General features: G+C 38.5%; 2 protein-coding genes across 2 annotated transcripts; one reads left to right on the forward strand and one right to left on the reverse strand.

The window, feature by feature from the left end:
• Positions 1-393: 393 nt before the first annotated feature.
• LOC135071727 (armadillo segment polarity protein) lies at positions 394-16389 on the reverse strand. Its single transcript, XM_063965506.1, has 14 exons — positions 16332-16389; positions 15251-15375; positions 14937-15042; positions 14615-14825; positions 13768-14350; positions 13194-13340; positions 12032-12154; positions 11061-11231; positions 9104-9274; positions 7887-8084; positions 7124-7238; positions 5724-5878; positions 4504-4570; positions 394-2952 (listed from the first exon to the last, which is right to left on the reverse strand). The coding sequence occupies exons 1-14, from the start codon at positions 16366-16368 to the stop codon at positions 2780-2782; spliced, it is 2382 nt and encodes a 793-aa protein (XP_063821576.1). The 5' UTR covers positions 16369-16389; the 3' UTR covers positions 394-2779.
• Positions 16390-17235: 846 nt separating this feature from the next.
• LOC135072124 (uncharacterized) lies at positions 17236-21481 on the forward strand. The gene is made up of 5 exons (XM_063966077.1): positions 17236-17656; positions 18833-18988; positions 19371-19494; positions 19654-19757; positions 21290-21481. Exons 1-5 carry the CDS (start codon positions 17288-17290, stop codon positions 21479-21481), a joined length of 945 nt encoding a protein of 314 aa, XP_063822147.1. The 5' UTR covers positions 17236-17287.
• Positions 21482-23988: the final 2507 nt, after the last annotated feature.

Consider the following 23988-nt stretch of genomic DNA (forward strand, 5'->3'; position numbering starts at 1 on the left):
GTGAGTGATGTCTTTAAAAATATTATTGACAGTCCCACTTATTGGTCACGTAGCAAGAGTTAAGGTTAAAGCGATCAACACAAGCCAAGATTTGTCTATTCACTCGCTGACTTCTTAAGTTGACTGACAAGTCTTTTCTTTCTTGCTTGTATGCATTTAGTAAGAGCGAGGTAGCTAGCGTACTAGATATTTGATTGAACTTGAGTTTGTTATGTGTTGTGTGTATTTAAATATTACCATCAATGTAAGCGTTCGCCTCAACATTCGTTGGGCTACATAGACCTTTGGCATTAAAAACTTAGAAATAGGATTGATTGTGAATGTTCCATAGTGATTTCCTGGTAGAATACAGAAAAACCTACAGGATAAAGGAATGGGAATGAAAAAACCAAGTATTATTTAAATTATGTTTATTTATCCATACGTGGACAAGAATTCTCACACTTCAGCAATGTTTTTACATGCAAAACTATAAATACATTGTCAAAGTAGATTTAAAATATCATATAGAAAAATTAATATAAGAGAACCCTAAAAGGACAATACGTAATTAATTCTAAATCTTACAGTAATTGATTACATTAATCTAAATCGATACAATCTGCTAACGGGTATGTACTATGTTAGTTATGGTGCATTTTCTAGAGTCCGAATATTTTATTGGTGCAAAAGCAGTCTATAGTACTTCTGACACAATGCATTGTTAATGTATGTTAAGTACTATCTCATACGATTCACTGAGAAATCGTAGCAATTACATTTCAGAGATACGGTCGTTAAGAATATTCTCAATAGTAGCCTCAAAACGTATACTTCATAAATGGAGCGTTGTAAGAGTGCATACGAACAATGATTTGAACCTTCTACTGAGAATTCACCTGAATGCATGAATAATTAAGACTTAGACATAATCAATTACATTACGTTCAATATCTACTTACGATCTACAGAAGAGAACTTACAGCGTTCCCCGATTACTAATAATGTCGATAAAATCGTACGCATCGTCAGGCAGGTCTAGCTAGACGACACCACACCATCAATTTGGCCTTTGTCAACTATTTAACGATAAAATCTCACAAATTGAAATCAATATGGCAGTCAAACATTAAAACAAATACATAACTCACATTCGATCGACCAGTCTTATCCATTATTAAATAAAAGTTCCATTCAAATAATATTGTAACAAAATAATAAAAAAAAACACGTCATAACCTTTTTGATACTGATTATAATTTAATTAAATAAAACTTTTCAAAAATGAATACTAAGTAAATGCGTATTACATATTTCCGATAGAGAATCGTGATCGTGTTAAAGCCTATAAAAATCTTATTATTATTTACCCTATGCTCCGATTACACGCATTTTATACGCGCTGTATAAAAAGAGTGATATATTCAATGCAGGGCGATCACCGATACGAATTGTCAAGAAATCTTAATTTAATTTTCAACTTAGCACCAATAATGTGAAAATATAAATGGCAATTCAGTCCAAAATGTTAGGTAACTTATTTTAACGCTTTATAGATAATAGCAGGTCGGCATTGTGAAGCTGCATGATTCTATCACAGGTATAGTTTGTTGTTCGACATTTTCTCAAGATGTTGTTACAAATGACAATATTATAATAGCAGAGTTCACATTCCAAAATGTCTCCACGTTGAACTAAGGCGAGCTTAGCTTAACGTGGAGACTGACAATAATTTCAACAACTCTGCTTTTCTGTTGGTTGGTATACAAATTGAGATTGTGTTCATCTATTTCTTGAAGTTGGGAATTACGAACAACTAAGAGGTTAGAAATAAACTTACAAATAAAGTAACTAATCAAAACGTAGTCTAAAAGGCCGTAGCCTAAAAATTTATATTGTAACAACATCAAGTGTGTTTGAGGCCGTTTTCTACCGAAGCATATCATACGGAGCGGAGACCAGAACTACTGGATTCACTACGAGACCTTTGGGGTAAATAAAATCAACTAGGGTTTATCCGCTACGCAAAAATCTGATTTAAAGTGAGCGTCATACGGTAAAAAATGCGTTCACCTTCGGTGGATGTGACGGTTGTAGGAACAAGAACTTCCAATCTTGAAGGAGTCATTTTTACTAGATATTATGAATGTAATATTTAATCCTTATCGCGTCAAGAATGGAAGTCCAAAATGGAACCTGGTTCATTCAAGTTTGGGCGAATCATAGCGACACGGGCGAGGCTAGGGCAATAGTATTGTAGTAAAACAAGACATCAAGCCACAATGAGATCGACAGATTTTATTTCCAATTTATTTTTATTAAATTTTGCCTAAAAAATTGCTACTAGCTCCTCCCAGTGTCGCTTTTCACAAAGTCTTCTAAGTATTATACTACTAGACAAGCTCCGTCTGCTCGTTTGCCTCCTATCACATAAAAAAAAAAAAAAAAAAAGCTGTTCGGAACAGAAATTGTGACTTAGGTTGTGATTTCAATTAGTCCATAGCGAGTGAAAACCACAGCAGATACCACGAGGTTAGCAGTTTTTAGTAGACAAACTAACACTCATTACACTTTTTTATATTTAGTAGCTTTGACATAAATTCATTAATCTTTGTTCAACTGTAGCCGTTCTTAGGGCGGTGCGGAAGTTCCGCACGGGCCCTCCACATCGCTTTTAAATCACTCTTGTCAACTCACAAAAAGTATTTCATTCACAATTTCCTATTCCAAATAGCTCTAGTAGTATACCCATTAGAAGTCAATCACCCAACCTCAAACACAACAATTTCGGCGCGCACGCTCACAGGTCGGTATCGTACCAGGCCGCCACGTTGTTGTTGTCGTGCGGAGGCTCCGGGAAGGCGAGCTCCGCGGAGGCTCCGCCCGCGTCCGCCTCGCCGATGTCCATTTCCATGCCGAACCCGCTGCCGATTTCCAGGCCCTGCATCGAGTCTATCGGTATTTGATCGTAGCCTGTAACATGGGAATAAGTTGAGAGCGATTAGAGATAAGAGCTGAAAATATATTTCTAGCATTAGGATTCCTATTCGCATAAATTGAAATTACAAATGAAGTTGGGGGGGTCCCGCTTCTAGAGTGGAGACTAAAAGACCTGATGATTTATAAGAATTTGTATGCAATCACATTTGTGTGATTTTAGTATGCGAATTAGGATCCTCAAACTGTTTTTCAAAAGATAAAGGTTAATTTGCAAATACAATGAGTTTTTAGAAGAGTTTCAAATTAGCTGTAAAATAGAAGTAGATTTATCTTGCCTTGTCAATAAAATAAACTTAATAGAGAAGTAAATCATGTTGTTTCAAACAATAGCTACTTCAAGTTTCAGAGGCTGCAAAAAATACGTCTCAAATTGAATTTTAAACAGCGAGGCAAAAAAGACCACCGTTGTAAAAAAATAACAATAATTTGCCTTGCAAACATATTTATTTATTCGTGATCTTCGTTTTGAAATTCTGAATCTTTGATAAGTTACGTAGTTGATTTATATGCATTTGGCACAGACCCACAGCAAGACTTCAAAGCAGCTGCTGCTATTTCAGATAGCCATAACAGCGTCGATATAAAAGCGTTATTTGAAATAATTATTTTAGGAATTGCGAAGCTTTTTTCATCATCAAATTATGATTATTAAATGAAGTTACTGCGGGGATTTTCTTCCTAGTAAAGGCTTGCATGCTATAACCAAACAGTTATTCGTATAAACGTGACACCATGAATATACAATACACAAATTATGTGACAAAATAAAAGTATTAAAACACAAAACACTCAATAAATAATATTCCCATCACCTGCGTTTAGTGATAAATAGGTCCCGGATTAAGCTGCGTGTAAAGAAGAGAGAACAATATATTTATACAGATAAATCCAACACATATTATTATAAGATAGGAGTAGGAACATAGTGCTCTCTAACAAACATGTGATTTATATTTTACTGTAGTATGCTTTGGATTACGAACTAAGTACTTGGGTAATACAAAACATTTGTCAGTTTATCAAGATGTTACAAAACCAAGTTATCAACATGTGCAAATAATAATTAACTTGAAAAAATCAGATCACCAATAATCCGATAATGCACCAAGATTAAGGTGATAATAAAGTATATTTTGATATGTAATACTTATTACTAATAACGTATGATGCAGGTATTGTTATTTGGAATAGTAAGAGATAATAATATAACGCCAATATACTTGTCATGGTTTGTAATATCTTTATAGGAATAAAATCTAAACAATTCTACATTGTGGCACTGTGTTTACTTGCAAAATAATTATTCGTTGTTCAATTGGTATCTTTTTTAGATACTGACATACAACTTATTTAGGATCGTTTCACGTAGTTAGTAAAATATTATGTTCTGCTAAAGTGATTCTCTTCTCTAGTCATATTTCTCTTTACCGGGACAAAAATCTTCTAGACTTTTCCTACTTTTTGCAAGTAAGCCCAGTACCTTGTTAGTAAATCAACCACCCCAATTCGGTGTTGCCAGCTTACCTTGTTGATGAAACGAAGGGCGCGTGCCGTACAGACCCTCGTAACCTTGCTCGGGCCCGAGCATGTCCTAGGAATGGGGAGTTGGATCAAAATCAAATAAAAACAGGACATATTCGTTGGAGATAAGGTGTAAAATCAAAGGATGTTGATTGACTCTTTTTAACACGAAAACATCGATACAAACAGCAGCTGTGCCAACTAACACCCAATTTTATAATAATTTTATTAAAACAAATAATTTTAACTTCAATGATTGGGCGTTAGTATCATAGTGCAACACATTGATCACATTGAAGCAAATCAACACAACATAAGGTATATTATGATCACAAAGCTACATAGCGTGCCGGATCTTTACTTGTCTCTTTCAAAAGTTGCATACGACGTAACAATGTGATTATTACCTTAACTAACATTTACCTTATCAGCAAAATACTTTAATAGTAATTACGAAATTGCACTGCTTATTCTTAAAGCACACTATTGACCAACTTTACTGCGTAAATTAACTTTGTTTTTTTTTTTTTAATAATGGCTGCTCTAGCTAACATTAAACACCTCTGTATATCTACAACATGTATAAGCTTCACACACAATGTTGCATTTTAAAATGACGACTGGTAGCTTATTGGCAATCATACAAATCTCACTCACTCTTGATAATCTCTTGCACACTCATCTCTTGGAGAAAAATATACAATTAATATGTGAATGTAGTAAATTATGAATGTGTGATACTGAACTGAATAAATATTTTTGTTTTGTATCTTTCTAAATAGTTTACCATGGACTAAAAAGACATGTTAGAACATTCTTAGACCTGTATTTACAAAAAGACATTCGTTAAAATTTTCAGTTACATTTCAATAACTAGCTAGACGTCTGTCACAAGAAATAATAGTTAATCAGCAACATGAAGACTAAGGCTGAGTTGCACCACCTAACTTTGACCGTAACTATGACGATAACCGGTGTATTTTGTATGGAGTTTGACAGATTTTTGACGTTTGTCAAAGTTAACCCACCCTAAGTATCTTTTCAACCCTGGTTTATCCAAGTGCGAGTAATTATAAAAAGAACAGAAGAACCGATTTTGTTCACCCAATGTTATGTGTTCTATGTATTTTAATTGTGAAAAAGTTTGTGAGTGAGTTGCGCATGATTACACCTCCCTGACCAGTCATCACTTTAAACTGCCTGTATTTAATATTTCAGTTTACCTGTAAGTCGGGCTGCATGGCCAGATCGTTGGGCCACATCTGAGGGTCCTCGCGGAACAGAGAGTTGGTGAGTTCCATCGACAGTCTCTTCTTGTAGTCGTGAGGCTTGTCCTCTGACAGGCGGAATAGGACCGCTGCGGCGTAGGTCGCGACACCTGGCAGATATTGTGTTGAAGTTTTAGCCAAAACAATATTTGTGAATAATTGTAGACAAATAAAGTGATAAATTAAAGTCTTTATCGATTAAGATGTCCTCAAAGACTAATACATAAAGACATACCGCGATCCACTAAATACGGAAATAGGTGTCTTTGCATGGGGATCCGTATTTATAACGAAATCCCTAAAGAAATAAAAGATCTTAATATAAATATGTTTAAAAAAATAGACTACACAGGTGGCTTATAAACCATAGTTTTTATGAAATAAAGGATTTCTTGACATTCAAATATGTATAAATGTAATTTTTGACATAGCTGACATAATTAATTTATTGGACATTTTATTATTGTGACTGTACTGTACTGTTGAAAATTGATATAATTATAATGACATTGTTTCTTTTATATGTATTAATATTCAAACTTGCATGCTTCATGATGTAGCAAAACATGTGGACTTATTTTATAGCTGTAACAACTGTATACCATGTTTTATGCAAATAAACAATTATTCTATTCTATTCTATTCTATCAAGGAAATAAATGTGGATTTATTAACACCAAAAAATTACATGTACGGAGAGTTGTCATAGACAAAATAAAAAGTAAAAATACGGTCAAGCGTGAGCCGCATGTAAAAGGCGCTAAATTTAAAAAAGGTTTAACATAAAGAGATTACTTTGGCTTGATTAGAGAAGGATTTGCCTTCTAACAAATAAGAAAGATTCAAGAGATGTATTGACAAGTTTCACAAAACTAAATTCAGGCTTTTGTAAATCAGATCATAATTGAATCAGCGCTAGACATTTGAATCATCACGTTGTTTGTGAAACATAAAAATGTATAAGTATGCAAAGTTGTTATTTGGTTTACTAATGTCTGGTTTCTGTATGGTATTACGTAGAAAATGGGTACACTAAGGCCCAGAACAGACGGTGAAACGCAACTGCAACGAAACTGCAACTTTGTGATGATTCTGATGAATGAAACTGAAACTGAAAGTTTCAAACTGGTCGCGTCATGTGTGGTCTCTCAACGGACGCTATGGCAGAAACTTAGATGCAACTCAAAAGTAACGAGCAGTTGCAGTTTCGTTGCAGTTGCGTTTCACCGTCTGTTCTGGGCCTTATTCTAAAATTTTAAGTTCAGAAACCGGACATATCTCGATGGTATCTTTGAATGAAAATTCTCAAATAATTAATAAAGAAATGTAGTCTGAAATAAATAATGTTCGTTTACCTTCGTTACGCGAATGCAGCAACTCTGTCAGCGGAGCGGTAGCGCCCTCTGCTTCTATCATTTCAGCGCCTTCCTTGTCCACGGCCAGCTCGCAAAGAACTCCGGCTGCCACGCGCTATAAACAGGAAAAAACAATCAATAAAATAGTAAGAAAAATATAACTATCTCGCTGGCCCATTAAAATCAAATCTATAGGTATACACAGGATGTCTGTACACTCACTGCTGAACAAAGGGCCATTACAAAAAGTACTTTATAAATTGCAATAGAATAGGTGTCAGGTGAAATAAACAATGAACATCATGGTCAATGGTCATGGACCCTAGAATTTCCGCTCTAAATACGATAGAAAGGAGGACAGCACATTAAAACACTATCATTTTGTGTTGTTGTAGTATTTTCAATTTTACAAGAAAATAATCCTCTGTGCTATCGCTGTGCAAATGTGTTCGATGTTACGTGTATAACCATACCCAGGAAAGTGCGCATTATATTAGTGTTTTGTAACGAAAATTTGAATGCTTTTAAATTTGTTTTAAACAAAATTAGTAAACTGCTGGAAAAGGCCTTCCACACAACGAACTGTCCTGCGTATCTAGGTGCTTCCCGCGTCCTTCACTAAATCGTCACCAAGCAAGTGGGAGGCCTGACGAACTCTCCCCAGATCGCAAAAATCGTCGGTCTAAAAGTTGGAGCTCAGCCTAAACTATGTCTCCAAAATTCATGACTTGCCACGAAACAATTAATATATTTTTGTCTTTACCTGTATATTCTCAATCTCATTGAACAGCAGTTGCACGAATATCGGTATGACATTCTGTTGGCGTATGAGCTGCTTGTTGACGCTGTCTCGAGCGAGGATGTGCAGCGCACCCACGGCTCCCTCCACTATCTCCTCCATGCGTACGCCGTCTGCGTACGCGCCGCCTGGGCCGCCGCCGCCGGATACCGATGAGCGTTGCTAGAAGGAGAAAGTTATAGGTTTGATAAAGTGGCATGATTACAGAATTTTATCATTTTAAAATTAATATCGTATTTGATTCACTTGTCCTCAAAATAATAAAATTGGTAGGTATCTGATAATAACTAATCGTAGAAGTTTAGTTGTTTTGTAAGTTAGACCCACCTATAAAACTCGGATAACACTTGAGCGGCGCGGCACAACATACTTCAATGCAATTTGTATGGTGTTTCGCATTAGGGTTGCACTGCAGCGGGCACCATTGCATAGTGACGCGCAGCTCAGCGCAAAGCTCTTAAAATATTTACGATGAATTTTAATTCCATCAATTACCCGCTGAGTGGCGTTGAAGGCGCACATCAGCAGCTAGGCGGAACACAGCACTAGGTTGCGGACCAGTCCTACGATTGCCTTCACCAGCGGCCAGCGGGAAAGTGGCGATTTATAGGCGCGTATTCTTCATTATTAGCTAGGTGTACGCTTGCTAGCAGCTTACACACAACACTATGAAACACGGTCGATCGTTGGCGCTTCTTTTTTTAAATTTTGTATTTTAGTTCCATCAGTTACCCGCTGCGTGTCGTTGAAGGCGCGCATCAGCAGCCGCACGGGCGGAGCAGAGCGCCAGGTTACGGACCAGTCCTACGATTGCCTTCACCAGTGGCCAGCGGGAAAGTGGCGATTCATTATTAGCTAGGCGTACGCTTGCTTGCAGCTTACACACAAACATATGAAACACTGTCGATCGTTGGCTCTTCTTTTTTTAAACTTTGTATTTTAGTTCCATCAGTTACCCGCTGCGTGTCGTTGAAGGCGCGCATCAGCAGCCGCACGAGGTGGTGCACGGCGCCAGGTTACGGACCAGTCCTACGATTGCCTTCATCAGTGGCCAGCGGGAAAGTGGCGATTCTTTTTTAGCAAGGTGTACGCTTGATTGCAGCTTACACACAAAACTATGAAACACGGTCGATCGTTGGCGCTTCTTTTTTTTAATTTTGTATTTTAGTTCCATCAATTACCCGCTGCGTGTCGTTGAAGGCGCGCATCAGCAGCCGCACGAGGTGGTGCACGGCGCCGTGCTCGCGGAGCGGCGCGTAGTTGGCGGAGCAGAGCGCCAGGTTGCGGACCAGGCCCACCACTGCCTTGACCAGCGGCCAGCGGGACGGCGGCTGCAGGAGCTTCACTATCACCTGCGGGGAATAATAATGTTAGAAGTCTGTCTGCATGTTACATCTAGTGAATCATCATTTCAGCCACAAGACGACCACTGCTGAAGATAGGCCTCCTCCCAATAATTTCCATATTGACAGGTTGGTAGCGTAGCGCAGCCTGCATCTAGCGCCTTCCTGCTACCTTTATGAGGTCGTCGGTACACCTATTTAGTCAGGCTTTATTAGAATGTGAATTTCCTTAAACGTGCGTCACTTTAACTTTATTATTTTACACCAGGGTTGAAGGATGCAATTTTGTGACTTGGTCACAAACATTTATGCTTTTAGGAAAAGTTAAGTGTTTTGATCTGGGTATGAACGTGATTGTCTTGGATACGGGACTATTCCCACCTCTCGTTCCCACCACTGCAACTCCTGTGTAGCCAGGATCTACAGCTTGAAGATCCTGGCTACACAGGACCAATGAAGGTCAAGTTTGTCCCGGGGGAAAAGTTAAACTGTCCTTGGACCCGCAACGAAATTAATCAGATGAACATATTGATTGACTTGGATGTCGAATCTTTTTTCTAGTGTCTTTTATCACGTGGGATAACAACCGAGGATCAAGCTAGTGTCAGACTTGTGTCGAACCAAAATTCAACAAAAGTTCACTAACAAAAGACACTAAATTATACAACTTACCGGCAATCCATAGTGCGCTCTCACAGCGTTCTGAGCCATCTCACTTTCCATGTGTCTCGAAGTGAGATGACGTAACGCGCACACAGCCGGCTCGGTGATCTCCTCGCGGTCTCCTGCCGAGACTACGGTGCGGACCAAAGCGTCCACGCCGCCGGCTTATAGCAGACATAGCAAATTATCAACTTACCGGCAATCCATAGTGCGCTCTCACAGCGTTCTGAGCCATCTCACTTTCCATGTGTCTCGAAGTGAGATGACGTAACGCACACACGGCGGGCTCGGTGATCTCCTCGCGGTCTCCTGCCGAGACCACGGTGCGGACCAGAGCGTCCATGCCGCCGACTTATAGCAGACAGCAAAGTATACAACTTACCGGCAATCCATAGTGCGCTCTCACAGCGTTCTGAGCCATCTCACTTTCCATGTGTCTCGAAGTAAGATGACGTAACGCGCACACAGCCGGCTCGGTGATCTCCTCGCGGTCTCCTGCCGAGACCACGGTGCGGACCAAAGCGTCCACGCCGCCGACTTATAGCAGACATAGCAAAGTATACAACTTACCGGCAATCCATAGTGCGCTCTCACAGCGTTCTGAGCCATCTCACTTTCCATGTGTCTCGAAGTGAGATGACGTAACGCACACACAGCCGGCTCGGTGATCTCCTCACGGTCTCCTGCCGAAACTACAGTCCGAACCAGAGCGTCCACGCCGCCGACTTATAGCAGACATAGCAAATTATCAACTTACCGGCAATCCATAGTGCGCTCTCACAGCGTTCTGAGCCATCTCACTTTCCATGTGTCTCGAAGTAAGATGACGTAACGCGCACACAGCCGGCTCGGTGATCTCCTCGCGGTCTCCTGCCGAGACCACGGTGCGGACCAAAGCGTCCACGCCGCCGACTTATAGCAGACATAGCAAAGTATACAACTTACCGGCAATCCATAGTGCGCTCTCACAGCGTTCTGAGCCATCTCACTTTCCATGTGTCTCGAAGTGAGATGACGTAACGCACACACAGCCGGCTCGGTGATCTCCTCACGGTCTCCTGCCGAAACTACAGTCCGAACCAGAGCGTCCACGCCGCCGACTTATAGCAGACATAGCAAATTATCAACTTACCGGCAATCCATAGTGCGCTCTCACAGCGTTCTGAGCCATCTCACTTTCCATGTGTCTCGAAGTAAGATGACGTAACGCGCACACAGCCGGCTCGGTGATCTCCTCGCGGTCTCCTGCCGAGACCACGGTGCGGACCAAAGCGTCCACGCCGCCGGCTTGGCAGACTGTCACCTGGAAAATTGATGAGGAGTTAAAGTTAGATGGGAGATGTGTTTTATAGGAGTGGAAGTTAATGGCTTTGTAAGATAAGGTGTTTCTTGTGTGAGCTGTAATATTCATATTAGAGTTCCATGATGACATGATGGATAAAACCATCTTTCATTGTTTAGTCATGCAGTATACAGGGTGTTAGGTAAATAGGTATATGAGCCGACACTAGCCCATGTTAACATGGTCATATAAATGGTATGGTGAAGTTAGAAATTTGATATCATTTTAATTTTTTTAATTTTCATACAAAATAAATTTAATAACATCCGATTTGTATGAAAATTTAAATAATTAAAATGAAGATACCTATCAATTTTCTGACTTCATCATACCATTTATATGACCATGTTAACATGGGCTAGTGTCGGTTCATATACCCATTTACCTAACATCCTCTATTTACTAGGGGCCGCCCGCGAATTTGCCCACGTAAACCCCGTTTTATACCTCTTAGGGTTTGAATTTTGCAAAATCCCGTCTTAGTAAAATTCTCTCTTCTTCTGAGATTAGCTATGGTTTTTCTATCCTAAACAGATGTTTGTAATTTTTTTTTCGCAACTTATGTACAGACGATGCTGACTCATTGATCTAAAAGCCCCGGTATCTTAATTATGCACTTCTATTATGCGCACTGCTGAACATAGGCCTTTTCCAATTATTTCTATAAAATTACCGGTTGGTGACCGAATAAGCAGCCTGCATCCAGCGCTTTCCTATTTACCTTTATGAGGAAGTCTGTACAGAAACCGAAATATTGTTACCTTATTGCGCTGGTTGTTGCAAGTCAAGTTGGACAGGATACCGGCAGCGCAAGTGACGATGTTCACGTCGGTAGACGCCAGGACTTGCACCAGGCTCTGCAGCAGGCCCTCCAAGCCTTCCACCTGCAACGGGTCAATCACATCGTGATAACATTTTTTTATCGAGGGGCAAAGTTCAATGTCTTTTTAGAAGTATAATATTAAGGTCTCTAGAGTAACTCATACTGAAAATTAATCTGATTGCATGATCAATAGATCAGAAAGGATAATGAACAGGTAGGGTAGGGTATATTTAGTCATAATTATGTTGGTACTATAAACCATACACAGTTCAGTGTATGGTTGACTTTGTGGGTCCTATCAAAACAAATAAGATGGTTGGTTTGGCGATGAAATAACTTTTTATAAAAATTCTAAACTGGTAAATACATAATATTCCAAAAATATTTCTAAGTCAAAGTCAAAATTTCTTTATTTGTTTAGACTAATAAATAGTTCTTACAAATCGTCATTTTGCTCTTAAGGAGCCTCTACATGTCTCATAATCTTTTTACCCTACCAGCGCTTCGAGATCAACATTTGGCAAGTGCTGAGAAGAAGCGCCGCAACAAACTCAGTCACCACTGTCTGCCGGTTAATATAAATAAATAGAAATAGCAGTAGTAGGTACATTCGATTCAGGAGCAGTTCACTGAATTTACCATGCATTCTTGTATAGTGTATCTTATAAGAATGGGTATACAAAATTGCGTGGTATATTAAACAAGGTAGTGACGTGCTAATATCTAGACTTACAGATTACACACTCAAATACTAGTAGAAATGACTCGCATACATAAGTTGGAATAACTTGGATTGACCAGTCCCCGAAAGCAGCGCCTGTTCACAGACATGACGAGTGAACCAGCCATCGCTTCACTCGACCATATTAGAGGGAATGTAACGACCCGCCTCACTACGCCACCACCCCAGAGACATTTTAGTGAGAATGACAATACCAAGTTATCTCTTAGAGAAAAAAAAAACTAATAATAAAGCTAAGTAACAGTCCAGATTGAGAAGCATGACACTAAAAGTTAAGGTCCCGTAATTAACATTTTTGTATATTCCTCTAAGGTGCCATTACTGCCCTCTTCCATGAACCCACACTGTACATCTTTACCTTAGTAGCAGCATCGGAAAGGTTCCTCAGAGTCCACAGGCAGTTCTGCACGAGGCGTCCGCTAGGGTTGCCGAGGTGCATCGCGAGGGCCTGCATGCCGCCCGCTTCTACGATCGCCGGTTTGTTGCTGGAGCATACTGAGAGGACCTGTGAAGACAACAAATTGTTAAAACGGTGCTGTTTGGAAAACAGTTACTTGTGAGCTGTGAGTGAATCAATAAGGGCTGCTAATGTAATAGATTTGTAATTCATTTGATAATGAAGAAATGAATAGAATATTACTCTAATGACACTAATACTGATGGATGGATGTTTGTTGCTTTTTTAAGCAAAAACTACAGGACTTATTTGGGGAGATGAAATTTGACATGAAATTATCACATGGCTAGAATTATTCGATTCTAACTTCGGCCTAATTACTACTTTCCCCATTGTAAATAAAAAAAATCCACGCGATTCTGGCTTCAGGCTACTACTGGATTTTTATACATTATAAAAATATACAAGGCTGTGTTTCTAACATCTTTTTATACATAAGTAGTCTATGAATAATAATAGGCACAGAAAATCTTACCTTCAACACCCGAGAGGTGGTCCACAGCAACTTCTCATAGTCATAAGAGCGCATGATGCGCACGAGTTCAATAGGCCCTTGCGACGCCAGGATAATCAGCTTCGACTCCTGGTTTCCATAGGCCAGGATCTGGAGGCAGTCAGTCACGATAGCCAGGAACTTGACATTGTTCCTTTGGAGCAGAGCTACCATCTTCTGCAGACCTCCAGCTAAACGCACGGCCATCTTAGATCCATCTTGATGAAGAAGGAGGTTGTGGAGAGTCGTTATAGCGTAGAAGAGAACTGACTCCACCGGCGAGCTGAGCAGCTTGACCAAAGCTGGGATTCCCCCGCTCTTGAATATAGCCAACAACCCCTGGCGATGGTGCGACAAGTTGTGCAGGGTTCCCACTGCACCCTTGGTGGTCTCAAGGTCATTGCTGTATGAGATAGCTCGGACCAAGGCGGCGACCATTTCTGGCGAGTTCATGATGGCGTGGCGAGAGGCTTCCTTCTTGGACAGCTGGTGGACCATCATCGCGGCTTGGGAGACGACTACTTGGTCTTCATCGTTCAGGAGCTTGATCAACTCTGGTATAGCCCTGTAAGGTAACACAAAACATTTTATTAGCCTACATAAGTAGTTCATTTGCAGTTGTCAACAATAAATATCCTCACAGAAATCCACTATGGTAAATATTTATTAGCATTGGACATCCATCCACAAGGTGAACCAACAAACTCATAAAGGTAGCAAGAAGGCACTGGATGAAATCTGATACCAACCAGGCAATATGGAAATCATTGACCTATGTTCAGCAGTGGACGTCCTGTGGCTGAAATGATGATGATGAAATAATAATCACCTGGTGGCCAAATCAGCATCATCCTGGTAGTTGATCAGATTGACCACAGCATGCTTCAGCATCTGCGAAGGCTCGGACAGCCGCTGGACAGCAGTTGGCTGCGCTGGGTCCAGCTGGGTGGAGGGAATCTCAATTCCTTCCTCCAGGGTCTCAGGGAACATAGCAGCTCGGACACGTTGTGAACGCGTCTGCGATAACTGCTGGTTCATATCTAGAAACACATACAAAGTTATGCAACATTCATTGATACAGAAAATTAGATGAAATAATATATTTGCTCAGAAACATGGGTCTAATAAAAATCTCAGAATGTAACAAATACCTTCAACTTGCTCCTGAGTAAAACCCTGGGCAAACCCTTGGTCCAAGTCAAACATGAGTTGATCTCCCTCCATCTCATCATCTTCCTTGCCAGTGAGAGATGGCACCTGGAACAAGACACAATAAGAAGTAAGCCTGAATAATTTTTAACACTAAAAATAAACAAAAAGAAAACTATGAAGAATTTACTAAATAATAATTACGATTACATTGCACATTCTTATTTTCTTTTTATGCTAAGAAATTGTTTAATTAATCATGGCAAAATAGTCTCTGAAAGGTACAATTACCTAAACTGATAGGACAAACTTATACCTGAGTGGCTGCTCCGGAGTTGATACCAGAATCCACCAGGTAGGAATTCTGCTGCCACATGAGTGTTTGCTGCTCCTTGCTCGGAGCCATTGGCACATCGGAGCCACCATAGTTGCTGTGTGACACTGGAAACAAAATGTAACACTTATATTGTTACATTCACTCATTTAAGGTGACAAATAAAAGAATAGCACTATAAATAATCTTGTGACCTTACAAAAATACAAGTAACTTCGGTGTAAATTACAGAACAAACCTCAACTGTTGATTTTCAAGCATTGATTGACTTGATTGATTAATTGTCTAATGAATTGATTCTCAAAAGTTTGACATGTTCAACATTATTCCGTTGGAAGAAAATTGATAAATGAACAAACCTAAGATGTAATTTTGAAACATAATGTTAAAATTATAATGCACCCATAATTATGTGGTTGAGGTAAATAGAACTTCATAATTTATTCTGTTCTGATGAAACAAAACAGTAAATATTATTAGCAATTTTTATAGCTATTAATAAAAGTTCCAACATTCTTATTATATTACAACAGTATTCTATTTATTTCCTAATCTTCAACTCTAATGATTTTTTTAATTAATCACATTTATTTCAATTAAATAGTTTTGTAACATGTAGCTGTACAGTTGTTTATAATTAGTATAGTTAAAGAAGACAAACAAAGAAGCTATTTTGGAACCAATTAAAATTCTTTGAACAAACATAATTACAAAATACTATCTTTCTTTGTAGTGTCAAGAATGGTCTTTGATGTCAAATTATGATGTCTACATCAAACATCTGAAGCACCTTGTTAGAAGAAACATGAATGATATCTATTGAACATAATTTAATGCTGACATTCCCTCATAGTTCAAAGAACACAACTTATAGCACAACAGAAGTGTATAAACTAACTGTAGATTAGGAGAGCTCAGGTAGAAAATGCTATCTGCATGAGTCACAAACTTACTGCAGGCTATCAAATCACAAAACTAGTTTATACCCAAAATATAGAACTTAACATCTATCCACCGTAAAAAAATTACTATCATTAGCTCATAAAGGGATAGGACTACTCACTCGTGCGGCTTTGCGACGATGGTATTTGGTAGCTCATGGTTCAGCGGATGCAATAATGCACCCTGAGTCTGGAAACAAAAAAATATTTATTGTAAATGCAGATCTTGCTACTGTTATCAGCGAGTCTTTCAAATTTCTTAAACACAGTACATGACTGAAGAGCTTTCTGCAATCGATGGGTCAAATATTGAACGAAATAAAACAAACAAAATGTATCCCGTGAACTAAATACCACACCCCGAGTACATTGCTTTGATGTTTTATGATCCAAATAGGAATAAAGACAATATGTTATTATGAAAATTGAATGAGTAGAACACTGACCTTTATTATTATGACCACTAATCACAGAAAATAATCTTTTTATGATAAATTTTCGAAAAAATACGCACAACACGACCAGACAGCGTCACAAAAAACTGACATTCAATAAACATGGCGTCGGCCGACAACTTCGTAGTGTTTCGCTTACAATCGGGTAGTGTCGTTACTTATATAGCCAACTCCTTCACACTCGAAGTCTAAAGCTAGTTTTATCTCACTTACTCGTCAAAGGAAAGTAGTACCAACATAACAAAAAAATATTTTTGACGTTCCGTTTCACTGCTTAGTTTTCAATTTCGAATATAATTAAAAACATGTATAACAAGAGACTTTTGCCTTCGCAGAAATGTTTTTTATTTTTATAACTTAATTTTTAGCGCGAGTTTTTTATTTTATTATTTTTATTTTAAACAACAAAACAAATTATTAAAAATTCACCTACATAAAATAACGAAGAGATTAAAAAGACATCAAATGAGACAACTAATGACAACAACCAACAACGTGGTAGAGTTTTAAAAAGCAGGTGGTACCTACCTAAATGGTGGTAAAACATAATTTTAATAAATTGGAAGGAAGAACCGCATCAAAACTTGCTGATTTAATAATTTTTAAGTTGCGACAATTTTACAATGGCTTCCAGTGTTTACACTATCCCCAATTTCAGCCGATTCAGCGTATTCACATACAGTCGGTTCAATTTATCTGAAAGTGAATCGGATATTTGCGTATTCATCAAAGAATACAAAGATCGCATAAAAAGACAGCTGCTCCGAGAAGAAGAGAATGACAAAACTCCGTTTATATCGTTTGCCGAGAAGAAACCTAGTTCAGCCAACGTAGCATGGCTAAATGAAAACTACAAGAGATTCTTTCAATACACGCCGAACGAATCGGTCCTCAAACTGCATTTTCTCTCCGATCTAGGTTTTATTAATTGCATGGTGTATTCTCCAGATGGAAATTTTGTTATTGTTGGACATTCAAGTGGTTTGATTCAGGTAAGTAGGTACCCAATTTTGGCTTTTTGGCGCCTACTACAAGAGTGGAAGCAACTTTAGCATTTTTGCACACTATAAAAGGTCAGGCGCTTCTGCAACATTTTGATATAATAATATGTAATAGTACGGCCTTAAACGTAAGTAGGTACTTAGTAGGCCATGGTTTCAACATGGACCATTCTGAAATTGTCGCGGAATTTACAAAACGCATAAATTTGCATTACGATGAAGGGAAACACCATACAATTTGGTATCCCATGTTCTATCAAGGGACAATCGACGAAAGGAATAAATACGCTTGGGTGAAAGAAAACCACAATAGATTTCTGAAAGGTACACCAAACGATATCGTCTATAACAGATGGTATTACGCTGAAACGGGTTATATCACAGCTCTTGAGTATTCTCCAAATGGATCTCAGATTATCGTTGGTCATTCATCAGGATTGATTCAGGTACAGCGCGGACCTTTGTCATGATTTAATAAATTTCAGACAGGGCGTTACAAGGGTGAATCTGATCTAGGCACTTTCAGAGAATTAGTGACGCAGCACAATTTTCGGCGATGGCTATCTGCTTAGATTTAAGAGCTAGTAAAATCTTCGCGTAATTGCTTTTGGAGGCGATTAAAAATGCCTCGAGGGTTTTTAAAAAGTACGCAAGCGTGTTTAATTATTTTTTATTGCTTTTGGCCGCAGCTTTGTCTAAACTAATATAACATTTATGAGGAGATAGAACAATACCCACGTTATAAAGTATTGTTTTAATTTATGTAGTAAGTTTAAAATGTTACAACGCATAGCTACCCTGTTTAGGGGTTGATAAGGAAGATTACGGGACCCACTACACTGGGACTGCTCACGTTAGGAAAACCAGTTCTCCTGATTTCAGGACAGTTACCATGCATGAATTTTTAGGTATGATCCTACTAAACCTGCTGTTTGAGATGTCACAAGCTAGCTTCTATTTACTTGTGCATTAATGCTTCAACCACACCAACGCGTGCAGATCGCCATCGCCGGCGCGATCATACTTTAGGCCAATGACAGGTCGTGTGACCCATGACAGTCCGCGATCTGCGTTACGCGTTGGTGTGGTTGAAGATTTAGTAGGTAGGTATAGGTAGAGCTTACCCACTATACTTAGTACTACACTATAAATGGTAACTCTTTATAGATGCGTCATGGACAGACTGGTGTGGTGCTGTACACCCTCCGCAACATCCAGTTTCCACCGAAGCCGATTTACTCTATCTGCTTCAGCCGCTTGGACGATAAAGTTTGCTACGCGTCCTGCATGGACGGCACCGTTTACCGCATTGAAATTCCGAATGTGAGTTCTTGTTTTACTGATACATAAATAGTAGCAGTTTACCTGGAATTAGTCGTCCTAAAATAGTACAGTTTAATTCACGATGTGAAATATTACATACGGTTTATAATTTTGTTTCATGTGTTCTCGTAGAATAACTTTTAGTTCATCGTGGTAGCTTACTTTTTTTTTAATAGGTATGTATTGAGTGATTCACTGTCTAAACACGAAATAACATGAGCAAAACCAACCAGAGGCTGAAACGTACAAGCACTGTGAGCGAAGGGGGATATATGTACTTAGAGTTTGCACATAACGTAAATAGGCGTCTGCTTATTTACTTAGGTACCTAATTAGGCATTGGCCTGCTTATTTACTTAGTTAGTAATGTTTTTGTAAGCAGATGAACTTCTCAACTGAAGAAGTCCCAAAATACTGTATCCGAACTGACCCAGGCTTGGAATCCTTGAACATGCAGTTTTACGGGGCTCCCGGAATGTCAACTCATGCGCAACCCTTTATTTCCCGTGAGTTTCTACCCAACATAATCTCTTCATTAACATCGTCATCAGTTTTTCGCACTTGGGAATATTGATTATTTTAAGAACTAATAATTTTCTAAGCGGTGAATTTAAACTGCTCTGACTATGACCTAAGGTAGCACTGCTTTTGTCCTGTATTTTCAGAGAGATCACCTGCATTGTCGATGGGCGTAACAGCTGACGAGTCCAAGATGGTCGTTGGTTATGGTGACACTTCTATCAAAATATACGACATGGAGACACAGGAGGTAAACAATAAATACATACTTAGATGCACTATAGATAAGCTTATGGATTTAGCTAAGTAGATGAAAAAGTAGTATAACGTTTCATTCAGCTGGAAAAATGTTAATATAAAATGTACTAAGATAGCGAATGTGCCTAATTTATTATCCACGTGTACAGTAATTTATGTATCATGTATACCTCTATTACATACCGTATTAGACCGCCGAAGTGATTTAAAAATTTTCTCAGCGTGTTTAGAAAATTTATGCTCATTGGATACTTTATTACATTTCACACGCTTATTTACGTAGGTGCTAAAGCAAAATGGAAACATACACGTGTTTTATTGGTATTAGCTGTTTAGAATAAATAGACAGACTGAGAATATACGAGTAACTACGTAAATTATTTGCAATGCAATATAAATATGTAGTGAGAAGGGATTGCAGATTGAAGATTGGTGGTCTGAAGTGCATTAAGTATTTTGTACTTACTTAAACTCTTCACTTATATGAAATCTCAATCGACTCATACTGTATCAGGTGGGATTTGAACCAGAACCTACCATTGTTGGCTTTCACCAATAAGCTATAGAGAGATCTAAATCCTGAGACAGCAGACTAATACCCGTTTTCACCATCAATCCCTAATTTTTGAGTGATCCCTTTAGTAACTTTTGTTTTCAAAGGGTTCACTTAAAAATTAGGGATTGATGGTGAAAACGGGCATACCTACCTACCTTATTCAAATGAAAATATCCCTATTTCATAGCTTTTACCTCTGCAACAAATAGATAAGTGTCATACGGAATGTATTACCTACTACCACAGAATAAGTATTAAGTAAGTACGATTACGTTAGTTTCTGTGTAGGTACTGTAACTTAGTTACAAAGGCTATACAATTGTAACATTGCAAGTGTGTGCGGAAAATGTTACCAATAAAACGTTACAGCCTAATCTCGGTTTATTGCTGTAATAAATTCAAACATGGCTTTTATGAGATCCTCCAAAGTCCTTGATCCTCAAAAGTGAGCCTCTTTCCCCACAATATCGCCTCTGTACAGACAAAGAGGAAAAATCATATCGCGTTACAAACATAAATACAAAGTACCACGAGTATTCAATTATTTGTGGATGAAAAAGTAAAGCCTACGAGAAACGAGAAGTACCATATACTAAAGAAATTACTGACTTCATTAGTTTCTGTTCATACCTTTTTTTTCAGAACTTTTTGTGTAGAGCTTTTTAGTACATACCTACTTATTTACTTTGTGCCGGAGTGACTTAGATACCTAGGTATTTTATGAATTCAGTAGGTAAATAATTAGGAATTGATTAAGCAATGAACGTCCAATGATCGATATTATGAATGAATGAGCACGATATTAATGATTATACCACCTACGTCAAATGTTTAGGTCCCCATAATTTTTGTGTTTGAATCCTCAAGCATAAGCTAATCCAATAAATATTATTAGTTATTTTTATGACCCAGTACAAGTGCTAGTATATTTTCTAAAATAACGATCGGCCATAACCTTTGTTTAACAGGCCGAAGCAACATTCAAAGTGCACAAGCTGCGACTGCAGTTTATTCCGAAGAAGCTGCAGCGTATGCACTTTGGGCAGGTTTGCGCAATGCGGTGTCATGATCAGAAGCCGTATATGTTCGCCACGGGAGCTTGGGACAAGACTTTGAGGATAAGTATTTTTGGTCATCATCATCTTATCACCACCTTGTAGGTGGATATCCCACGCTGCGTTTCCCGGTACGCAGCCTCCATTCCAGAACCTTGCTGCCCCATCGGCCGTCAGTTCTGCGTACTATGTGCCCTGCCCATTGCCACTTCAGCTTGCTGATCCGTCGGGCTATGTCAGCGACTTTAGTTCGTTTACGACGACGACATCATAAAGGTAGCAGGGAAGCGCTGGACGCAGGCTGCTACCAATCGATCAACATGGAAAGCATTGGGGGAGGCCTATGTTCAGCAGTGGACGTTCTATGGCTGTAATGATGATGATGATGTTGATCTTATTACCATGGTAAACCATTAGAATGTTGGCATTTCTTTCGATGGAGCAGATTTCTTGTGAGGTAGAGATTGCATATCATCAGTTGACTCACAAACAAACCCAATAACCCCAAGGCTTTTGACAAAAACTTTGTTTATTTTGTTCAAAGTGCAATAGTTAGCCTTATTATTTCTATTAAGTTTTCATGGATAAGTATAGATACGTTGCTGTAAAAGGAAATAAAACGTCACGCTAAAATCTAGCATTTACAATGCTGGTACTTAGTTACTCGCTTGATAGCGGGTTTGTTTCCCAAGTGGATCATAGAAATAGGGAAAAATCGAGTTTGTAATGGTTCATAGCTCGAAAAGTATTCTGAAATAAATTGACTGGTCGGTATTATAAGTAGTGATTACAAATGAATATCATAAACGCTAATGAAGTATAATGATGGCATGTCGATAGCACGAGTAACGATGGTGTTTTTGTCCTTGATTTCTTCAAGGCAACTGAGTAAATCGTTATTGATACTCTTATTTATAAATAGCTATCAAGGTTGTAGTAAATCGATCCAAATTTACTACTGACCTTGATTGTTGGGGTGGGTGATGAGTAAGCTATACAAAAAGGCTTTTTTGTTTACATCAGGTATAATACATGACGTGAAAACAAATTACGTTTTGTAGGAAAATAATTTCCGTGCTTAGTACCTATAGTGATTGGTCTGTTCAACTTGGAGGTACAGGGTACAATTCTCAGAAGGAACAAACATCTGAATCTGAATCTGAAGAAGAAGAAGGAGAAAGGCATAATTTTGTTAAAAATACGTATCAAAAAACATTTAAAAAAACATTTATTTAGGTAGAAGAACAGGACACGACTACTCCCACTATCTAGTATACCTAATTTTAAATGTTTTTTTTACAGTCTTAAAACTCTAACAAACAAATAATTAAACCGCACCGAGTCAGTAAACTTGACACTCGCGAACAAACTTGCATAAAACATGGCGGACGACGACCGCGGACAGACTCAAAGCTCTGGCGAGATTAAAATATTTCGCTTAGCGGTTAGCTGCTCAAATTATTTATTAAGCGCTCCTTTGCGCAGCTTAAGGCGTATCATAATGTATGATTGCGATCTACGAGCGTATTCGCTGCGAGGCGAGCAGCGAGCACTTATGCTCGTAACAAATTTGCATCATTTTCACTCTCGCAATTTTTCGCCGATTGCATCAGACCGCTTCAGAATCTGTGAAACAAATAAGTTGATCGAGTCCAAATCAAATACCACATTAAAAATATGACCAACTATCATTAAACACAGTTAAGCACATTTATTTTATAGTTATCACAGTGATTTATGGTACCACAATGACTTGCTTCATAAGCATGAATCAATAAATGAAGATTGTTCACTGCGAATAGTGCACACTGTGAATGAGCCCTTAGCATCGCTGCAAAAAATAATATCGTACACAGAACATGGATACTGGATGTTGTATTGCATTCCATCATGGCTAGCTGTGATGAATTTCATTTTTCACAAGCATTTTCTCGTTGTTAGTAATTTGCTAACTGTGAATAGTTCAGTTAGTTAATTGAAAGGGGGGAAAATGTTGTCTCTCCTTTTTATCGGATAGGTGCGTACTTTTAAACAAAACCATTACTTACCTACTATAAGTAATCCCTATAAAACAACAGCTTTAGTTCAAGACTTAAAATTTGGTATTGAATGATATGCAGTGCATAAGCATTACGCTTTTTAAAATCATCAATATATTATTACTTTTGTTTTCTCACCACCAAAGGGTCATAGACTTGAACCTTGTGACCGGACCATTAAATTGATGGCTCTGGCTTTAAAGATGCTGGTATTAAATTAAACAACTTAGACACTTTCTCAAACGACTTCCATGAAATTGCTCCGAATTACTTTTAGATTGCGTAACCATTTCGTGCTGTAACAAAAGTGTTTCAAAAAGTATTTAAAAACCAAGATAGACAAACTCGAGTTTAACAAACTCGAGTTTAGTATTCTATGAATATAGTGCCTTTACTTGTATCTATGAAGCTACCACTATATTAAATCGAAATCGTTAGAAACAAAGAATGACTGTAGGCACAACATTTTGTGATGACCTTTCAATACAGTCAGCGTCAAGTTGTTCGTGACACCCAAAGTAGCCAAAAGTTCGTAACACGTCTGTGTTACAATTTTATTGGAATAAGGTTGTA

The sequence above is a fragment of the Ostrinia nubilalis genome, chromosome 5, assembly GCF_963855985.1.
Source record: "Ostrinia nubilalis chromosome 5, ilOstNubi1.1, whole genome shotgun sequence".
NCBI lineage: Eukaryota > Metazoa > Arthropoda > Insecta > Lepidoptera > Crambidae > Ostrinia > Ostrinia nubilalis.

What these genes read in the sequence shown, in the direction of transcription:
- LOC135071727 (XM_063965506.1), bottom strand. Translation starts at nt 16,368, where the DNA reads ATGAGCTACCAAATACCATCGTCGCAAAGCCGCACGA. An exon ending in GAGCGCACTATGGATTGCCG is followed by an intron (nt 9,275 to 11,060) that starts GTAAGTTGATAA and finishes TATTCCCCGCAG; the next exon opens with GTGATAGTGAAGCTCCTGCA. An exon ending in GCTGCATTCGCGTAACGAAG is followed by an intron (nt 5,879 to 7,123) that starts GTAAACGAACAT and finishes AATATCTGCCAG; the next exon opens with GTGTCGCGACCTACGCCGCA.
- LOC135072124 (XM_063966077.1), top strand. Translation starts at nt 17,288, where the DNA reads ATGGCTTCCAGTGTTTACACTATCCCCAATTTCAGCCGATTCAGCGTA. An exon ending in TGCGCAACCCTTTATTTCCC is followed by an intron (nt 19,495 to 19,653) that starts GTGAGTTTCTAC and finishes CTGTATTTTCAG; the next exon opens with AGAGATCACCTGCATTGTCG. An exon ending in ACGACATGGAGACACAGGAG is followed by an intron (nt 19,758 to 21,289) that starts GTAAACAATAAA and finishes TTTGTTTAACAG; the next exon opens with GCCGAAGCAACATTCAAAGT.